The sequence below is a fragment of the Halictus rubicundus genome, chromosome 16, assembly GCF_050948215.1.
Source record: "Halictus rubicundus isolate RS-2024b chromosome 16, iyHalRubi1_principal, whole genome shotgun sequence".
In the NCBI taxonomy this organism is placed as follows: Eukaryota; Metazoa; Arthropoda; class Insecta; order Hymenoptera; family Halictidae; genus Halictus; species Halictus rubicundus.
Window position 1 is genome coordinate 6,857,425 of NC_135164.1, and position 8,225 is coordinate 6,865,649.

General features: G+C 42.1%; 1 protein-coding gene across 1 annotated transcript; it reads right to left on the reverse strand.

The window, feature by feature from the left end:
• Nucleotides 1–200: 200 nt before the first annotated feature.
• Nucleotides 201–8,225, reverse strand: LOC143362011 (uncharacterized). Its single transcript, XM_076801780.1, has 6 exons — nt 8,083–8,225; nt 7,272–7,688; nt 4,645–5,116; nt 4,055–4,443; nt 2,909–3,193; nt 201–1,498 (listed from the first exon to the last, which is right to left on the reverse strand). The coding sequence occupies exons 2-6, from the start codon at nt 7,599–7,601 to the stop codon at nt 1,307–1,309; spliced, it is 1,668 nt and encodes a 555-aa protein (XP_076657895.1). The 5' UTR covers nt 7,602–7,688; nt 8,083–8,225; the 3' UTR covers nt 201–1,306.

Consider the following 8,225-nt stretch of genomic DNA (forward strand, 5'->3'; position numbering starts at 1 on the left):
ATCGACATAGATCAGTGTTAAATTAGAAATAGGAGTGAGATAATTGGAGTATCTCCGAATAATTAATAAGTCGATCAGTCTTTCCTGAATCTGTACAATAAAATCCATAGTCACGCATAAAGCGGAAACTGGAAGAGTGATTCGCTGATTCGAATCTATCCGTCGAATTACGACTGCGATTCGTAATTGGGATTACCACCGAGGAACCTAATCGAAGATAGCAGCGAAAGCATCGCAAAACAGGATTTTCAAATACGTGTTTATAAATACTTCGATTACAAAAATTCCAAATATATTTATAAATAGATTTCTTGCATAAACATAGATATAATACAATGTTTTCGGAAGTTTTTATTACATTACGTTATTGTACACCTACACCTCGCTATGCGGCCGCTCTTTATACGGCATTTCGCTATAACGGCCTCTTTTAATTATGGCACTTTCTCGATTTACGGTCAAAAAATGCATTAAGTAAGCACTTTTATAGGAAGTTAAAAGAATAAAATGCTTTATGAACTAAAAGCTATATTATTTTATAAAAGATTGAGACTTGTACGAGTTTCTATAAAAATAACAGATCTGTTTTACAGCTTTTCTTTTAGGCCGTAAAGCGAGGTATGGGTGTACTTCGAAAGGTTGAATTAGCTCGGAGGACACTTTCTGCAGTATTTTGCCGAATTAAGTATAATATTAATACTGGCACCAGTCTGTTGCAAGGAGGCGACAAAATTTAACGTACTTGTAAAAGAAACAACCTTCCGGATGGAAATTTGCGAATATTAATGTCCGCGTATTCGCGCATTGATAATTACAATTGAAATTTTCTTTGGAGTTGTTTGTATCGGGCACGGTAACTTGCGAAATCTTACAGCGTTCTCTTGTATCGCGAATCGGTGGTACTTTTCCAATGAACAAGGACGGAAAGAAATTACGAGGTATAATAAAACTGAATGGATTTCGACGTTAATACTATGCTGAGTTAATCGAGTTATTGTCACAGCCTTCCCTCCTGTCCGAAACCGTTTCCGAAAGATGAGGGTCGAGTCGCGTCGTTGGATCGTTGGGATTTCGATCTCGGGTTGTCGCGAATAGAATGGCAGTGACCACGAAAGGAGTAATCGAATCAAAATTACTGTTGGATATCGCGCGGTGTATGGAAAACGAGACGACCATTATTTACGACTAAACTTACAATAATACGAGACGTTCGCGTATTTTTCAAGGGACGATACGATATGCTCGGCGGCGTTCTCTGAACCCCGAGAAAATATTCTACGATATCGAAATCGCCAAAGGCACTTTTCTACACGACGAGATTCATTTCCTCCGAAGGGTGTTTCACGCGACCTACAACGAACGGCCAATCCCTTTCCGAAATTCTCTCGAGATCCTCGCGCAAGAGATTTAAGAGATCATCGAGATATCGCAGCTCGTGAACGTCCTCGCGCAGCTTACTCGTACGGCTAGAAATGTCCTCCATTTTTCGTTCGTCGCACTGGAACAAAAAAAGAAAAAAGAAGAGAAACACGTTTTCGGAGGCGTAATTATTATTAATACTTTTATCTGTAATAAACATTGTTAATGCCAGAACACGGTACGTGTTCTCTCTGTCGACGTTATTATGTCTGAATTATTAGTTTACATCGAATGATTGCGAGCAGCCTGTAATTACGTGTTATTGTTATGGCCAGCCGGACACGATCGTTAGTAGATAATTTACAAGCGAAATGCAACCGAAGCGGACACGTGCCAATTGAATTTATACCCGGCTGAATCGAGGTGGTAAAAGCAAGATAAAAAACAGCGGTAACGGACCAATCATCTTTCTATTAACCCTTTGCACCTTAATCGTACCTTCCGACTTAGAACATCTCCCTTCTGTACAGGGTGTTCATTTGTAAACTTTCCAGCCGAATATCTCGAAAAGTATGAAGGATATTAAAACAGTATTCTACAAAAATTGCTGGTCTTTTTACGTAGAGTAAGATCCCGTAATAAAATACATAGGTTTCCGTTTGAAAAGACAAAGTTGACCTTCAAATGACCTTGAAAACGCCACCCAAATAAAAGACTGATACTGCCCCCCACTTTCCCCCTCGAAATCTTTGGATACGTGTTTTACACTTTTTTAAATATCTTTCATAGTTTTCGAGATATTCTCGACAATTTACTCGTACGATACTGAATCATCAATTTTTATTTAGTACTATCAATTATTATTTCGTTCGGTTATTTTGACTAGCTCGATGGGCACCGAAAGTGTTAATTGCACGACCATGTATAGCCAAAGTTAAGTGAATGGGAACGCGATTGTGATTATTCACGTCCAGAGTGAATTGTACAGGGTGTCAAAAAATTACATGTCACCTTCAAATAAGCAGCTTCTTTATTTGTAAATTTTTTACATCCAGCGCCAATATATAAGTAAATAGCGTACTATCATACAGCGGGTACCATCGGTAAGCTATCTCGTTGGATATGAAATTATCATAATCACGATACTCCTATTTCCCTAACTACAAAATGAAAGAGAGAAGCTGCAGAAATTACAAGAAATGCAACATCATTTTTTAAGAGAACGGTTGAGATGCGACCCATGGTTTCTTTCACAAAGTTGATCGTTATGACCAGTAGAACACGATTGAACAAAAAAATTCTTGTTTTTTGACCTTGATTTTCAAGGTCAAGGTCAATTTTGCGGGGAATTTTTTATGTCGATTTCCACCAAATCGTAGGTGCAGAATCACGCTATGGTGGCCGTGACATATAATTTTTTGACACCCTGCACAGTCTTTATCCGGTGAGATACCGGAAGTAAGTAATCATTTTAACGTATCGGAAACATAATGTCCCCCGCAGAATGAATAGGATGAATAGAGGCGAATAGATTGGGAGGTAATCTTACCTGAAAACTCTGTCGCAGGTTACATATATCTCTGAACATATCTTTATTACTGGCCTGCAGCATTTCCACTCTCCTTTGAAGATTTCGGACCACGTTCCCCGAAGTTTCGAGCACACCCGGGACTTTCGCGTCCGTTTCTATCGCCAGGGCTAGCCTGGTTAGCTGATCGTGGGAAGAGGTGATATCGCAGAAACGATCCTCCTCGAGAAGAACCGCCGCTTTTTCGGGATCCGTGTCGAGGACTTCGAGAATTGATACCACTTCGTTGATAGCGGTGCATCGCCCCTGCAAAACGTAATTCCAATTTTAACGATAACTAAACACGCTGGCGCAATCGATCGATCGAATACTCGCTGTTCGATCCAACCCGGATCGTTCGCGGTATAAAAATCCATCGGAAACAAGTAGAGAAACATCTTTTCAAAAATTCACAAGGCCAAAATTCTGCAACTTTCACCCTTAACGCTAGGTTTACGGAGCACCCCAAAAAAAAAGGACTATTTGAATATATCTATCAAAATCTGTAGCCATTTTTTAAATGATATATACCTAGAGAGATCAATTTGTTAAACAATTCCTCGTGGATCCATGTTCGCAATCTCAATATTCGTGTATTAAAAATATTAGAATCCGTCATTTTGACGGGTCCCGTAAATCTAGTGTTAAGCTTTGAACGTTTGTAGCTGATTGCAACGTTGACCGATTTAGATGAAATATTCGGAGTGTGTATAATTCATACATACGCACAAAACGTACTGTTTAAGTTTTTAATATGAGGCCTTTCAGTACTTTCTTTGGAATTACGACCAATTGCAATTTTAATCAGATATTTTTCTCACGTTCTGTAGCGATCCGATTGTTCCGACTTCTCCAAAAAATTCAAGTGGTGTAGTCCAATATCGACAAAGTTATGCGATTTTTAACACATTCGCGACCGCTGACGTGAACTCGCGTCCTGCAATTTTTGTTTCTGAATGCGGCAACGTTAGGCGCATTGGGATTGGATTTAATGATTAATCAATCCTTGCTTTGGCGATACAAGTTTTCGGCAACCAGCTTCATTACTTTCGCCGGTACTCAGTATCAGAAACGGAAAAAACTTGCCGGTCGCGAGTGTGTTCAAATATTATCGGTGAGTCACTATACCTGCGAGGTGTCCAACTTGTAGTTCGTGGTCGCCAGCTCGTCGGAAAGGCACAGGGGTGTGTTCTGGAGGTCGCTGTGGGTGTCCGAGCTCCAGTCGTTGCTTTGTATACCGGAAGTGTCATCCATGGAGGAGCTACGGGTTTCTATCCTCTTGCAGTCCTCCCAGCTGACGTTCAACCCCTCGTTGCTGGATCTCTTGTAGATCAAATCCGAGGTCTGCGAGTGGTTCGGTCTTCTCTGGTCGGTCAGGCTCGAGTCGTAGTTCGTTTTCGAGACGGCCTGGTCTCGTTCGAAGATCCCCTGCGAGCTGCTCCAGTGTGGCGAGAAAATGGCCGGCATCGCTACCTCGACGGGAGTGGAACATAGGCGGGTTCTCACTTGAGCAGAGCCTGATCGAACATTTTCCAGTTAGACGTGTCCTTTTTCGAAACATTGGGCAAAAATGCTTCGGAATAAAACAGAAGATCCAGAGAAAAGGGGCGAGCAAAGTTTTCGCGAAAATCTGTGTGCATCGACTCGACAAGTTTCGTCCTCGGGCACAGAGCATAGCGGCGAGAAGTTTAAGGGTGCAGGTGTTGAAACGAAAGTACGCCTAATGAACGTGAAGCGAAGCGAACCGATTTCACATATTGGTAGACCGCAAAACTTTACTAGGTCAGACACAATGGCTGGGTTATGTGTATTCAAGCTGGCTGACGGCAGTCTTGCTCGAACAAGTTTGCCCGATCTGCCGTGCGCTGTTGCACGCTCCGCGAATGTCGAACATCGCGGGGGCTCCACTGTAAACGGGGGAAAATACCTACCAACTTGCTTCGAGTCGGGAAGATAATTCAATCGGCGTCGGCTGCGAAGCGCTTTCCACGGACTTTCGTTTTCTGGCATCAGCCTCGACTGAGAGATGGACAAGTAACGGGCCGACGGAGTGAGTATCCTGTACTCCTGGGACTTAACCAGCCTTTCCGGCGTGTAGCACACTCCCTGGGACCGGGACCTCTGCGATTTAGGGCCCGCGGACTCCTCGAAGTACTTCTCGGCCTCCTGAACCGAAAACCCCCGGAGATCCTGCGATTTAGGCGGACGTTACGGTGGCCGGCAGGCATTTGGCCTTGACTGTCGCGTGCCTCTTTTCCTAGACATTTTACGTCCTAAATCGGTAAGTAATCGATTAAACATGCATACCACCGTGTTCGAAATTAAGAGAATCTCTCTGCAATATACGTATATGAACTTGCAAGGGTCAAGATCTTGACAAATTGACGCTTCGATATTGCAATGAGCAGTTTAGAAGTGGTCACTCGTGTTTCCTGAAAGTCCAATCTACGTCTGTACAGAGCCCAAATTGCGAATTTCTAACTCATCGTCGAGTAATTTGTAATATTCGGCAGAAAACTCGCTTTCAGAAGCAAGTATCACGTCACAAGATGGCTGCCGCAGAGACGTTCTCTTAATTTCGAGAGATTTAGTGTTCGTATCGAAGAAAAGGCTCTGGACAGACGTAGCAAAGACATGTACAAACGCGGTGGTGTGCATTTTTAATTGATTACTTACTTATTTAAGACGTAAAATGTCTAGAAAAATGTCACAGTGTAACATAGCGTGGCAGTCAAGGCCAAATGCCTGTCGCCTCACCGACGATGATCATTCGAAAGACGGAATGGCGCGCAGTGGAGCCAAGGCGGCAAAAATTTATGAAAAAAAAAATATTTTTGTGTAGCCCAATAGTGAGTGCATCATGTGCGAAAGTCGGATTTAAAAAAAAAATGTTATCAACGGAGATATACGTATGGTGAATAACCTTTTCTTCTCTTCTGAGAATTCATCAGTTTTCAGTGCGATAGTTATGTAATTACTCCGCCTACAATTGGATACTTAGGGGTCTACAAATTATATGGATTATTACAAATAGGCTAAACTATTAGCTGGCAAACAAATTTTTCAAAAAACGTCGTTTAACATTAAGCAATATGGATTAACCCAGGGGTCGGCAACCTATGACCCGCGGGGTCACCGAGTGACCCATTTGATAATTTCAAGTGACCCACTTTAGTTACAAAAATAAAGTATAATATATGAAAATAAATTATAAAACATAAACATGAAACGTCAACTATGTTTGTAATTAGTTTCTTAATAAAATATATCTTATTATTTACTAAAAGACTGTTTTAACACTTTGACCGCCAAACTAGAAACCTCAAAAATTCCATAAAATCAAAGTACGTTATTTAATGAAATAAAAATTGCAAAAATTAAATGTATGATATTGAGTAGTCATCCAACATTTTTGCATTTTACAGATCCTAACCAAATTTGGTAGAATGAATATATTAACGTAAAAATTCATTTTAAAACCTGGACAAATAATTCCGTCACCTACATTTGGGTGACATGACAGTCAACGTGTTAATACTCTTTTTTTATTCATGGAGGGATAGAAAAAATCCTTCGAAAAGCTTCGATCTGGAATCGTTTTGGCAATATTGATCTAACTTTGTTTAAAAAATCTCGAGACCCTTTCAGACCCTTCCGTCGCAATTTCAGTTTAAACATGAACTTTCAGAATTTGGGTATTTACCATGCGTACATCTCCGTTGATAAAATTTAAAAAAAAAATCGGACTTTGGTACATTATGCGCGCACTATTAGGTTATACAAAAATATATTTTTTTTTCATAAAATCGATTTTTTGCCGCCTCGGCACCAGTGTGCGACGAAATCGGATTCAAAATCAAGGAACTTTCGATAGGAATGAGGTAGAGCGATGAAATTTTTTTTAAATGAAAGATGCAACTTTTTAGAATATGGAAAAAATAGAGAGATTGTGGTACGAACACTTTATAACCTCGAGAAAATTCGTCAAACGCGCACAAATTCAAGAAAATTTTACTTTTTCCAATACCACGCTCGGAAAAAATTTTTTTTTTAACATGCTATACACAATGTCCCATAGATTTTTTCACGCAGATTTCAAATCTGGTCTCAAAAATTGTCTACGACCTCAGGATTTTCCAAAAAATAGATTTTTGTGACAAAAACGAAAGTCATTTTTCCGTTGAAATGATTGGATGGTAATAATCTCCCTATTTTTCCCAGATTCTACAAAGTTTCAGCTTCAATTAAAAAAAAATTTCATCGCTCAACCTCATTCCTATCGAAAGTTCCTTAATTTTGAATCCGATTTCGTCCAAATTGCCCGCTGCGCGGCGTTCGAACGTACCGGTTCTTCGGTGGCGATCGCATCGCGCTCGATCAGCTCGACGTCGAGGTCCTTGTGGATCATAGACGCGAGCTCGATCTTCTCGCAGTCGTCGTTCGAGTCCGGCTTGAACTCCTGCGCGAGAGAATAGGTCTCCTCGTCGTCGAGATCCGAGTCGATGCAGGAGAGCATCGACTCCGACGCGGAGTCCAGCGACAAGCAGTCCTTGCTGCGGCTCGATCTCGGCGACTTCGGATCGTCCTCGTTGCACATTCGCCATCCGTAATCGTCCTCGTTCGACGTCTCCTTCAACTTCTCGTCGCGATCCCCCCTCCCTTTCGCGAGGAACATCGTTAAAGCCTGCCGATGCGATGCGAGTCTGCCGCATCAATCTTCTCGCTGTTCTCCGGCCGACGGTGTATCGGTGTGTAATTAAATCTGCAATCGAACAGAAATTACGCGCTTGCTCGATCCGCGAGCGTTCCAACTTTTACGTATACACCGTTCGAAAAGTGTTCCCCGGGAGATAACCGGCGGCTAACCTTTGTCGCAGGAATTTCATTTGTACTCTCGAGAAACGAGTTCGTCGAAGAGTCGACACGCTGCCAGGTAAACGGCAGTCGATTCACTGTACGAAATCGTTCTCTGGTTCGAAACGCGTGACGCAAATGTTTATCATCTCAAGTATTGTTTCACCGTACGAGACCGTGATAAACCGTTGACGCGATAAAACGTATAAACTGACGTCGGACGGAAGAAGAGAGAGAGAGAGAAGCGTATCGGTGTGGGAGGCGCACGGAGAAATCGAACCGCGGGCTCATTATATACGTACACTTGGTCGGCTTCTGTGTCGGCGTCGGAGACGCGACGGAAACTTCTAATATCTAAGAGCTGCCGATAATCAAACGATCTTCGAAGGCGGCTACTCCCTCGCGAAGCCACCTAACCGAACGGAACGCGTCTTTTCCGCGGCGG

Coding starts and splice junctions, on each gene's coding strand:
- LOC143362011 (XM_076801780.1), bottom strand. CDS start 7,601: ATGTTCCTCGCGAAAGGGAGGGGGGATCGCGACGAGAAGTTGAAGGAG. Junction 5,117..7,271: donor CGATCGCCACCGAAGAACCG/GTACGTTCGAAC, acceptor CCTAAATCGCAG/GATCTCCGGGGGTTTTCGGT. Junction 3,194..4,054: donor ACAAGTTGGACACCTCGCAG/GTATAGTGACTC, acceptor TACGTTTTGCAG/GGGCGATGCACCGCTATCAA.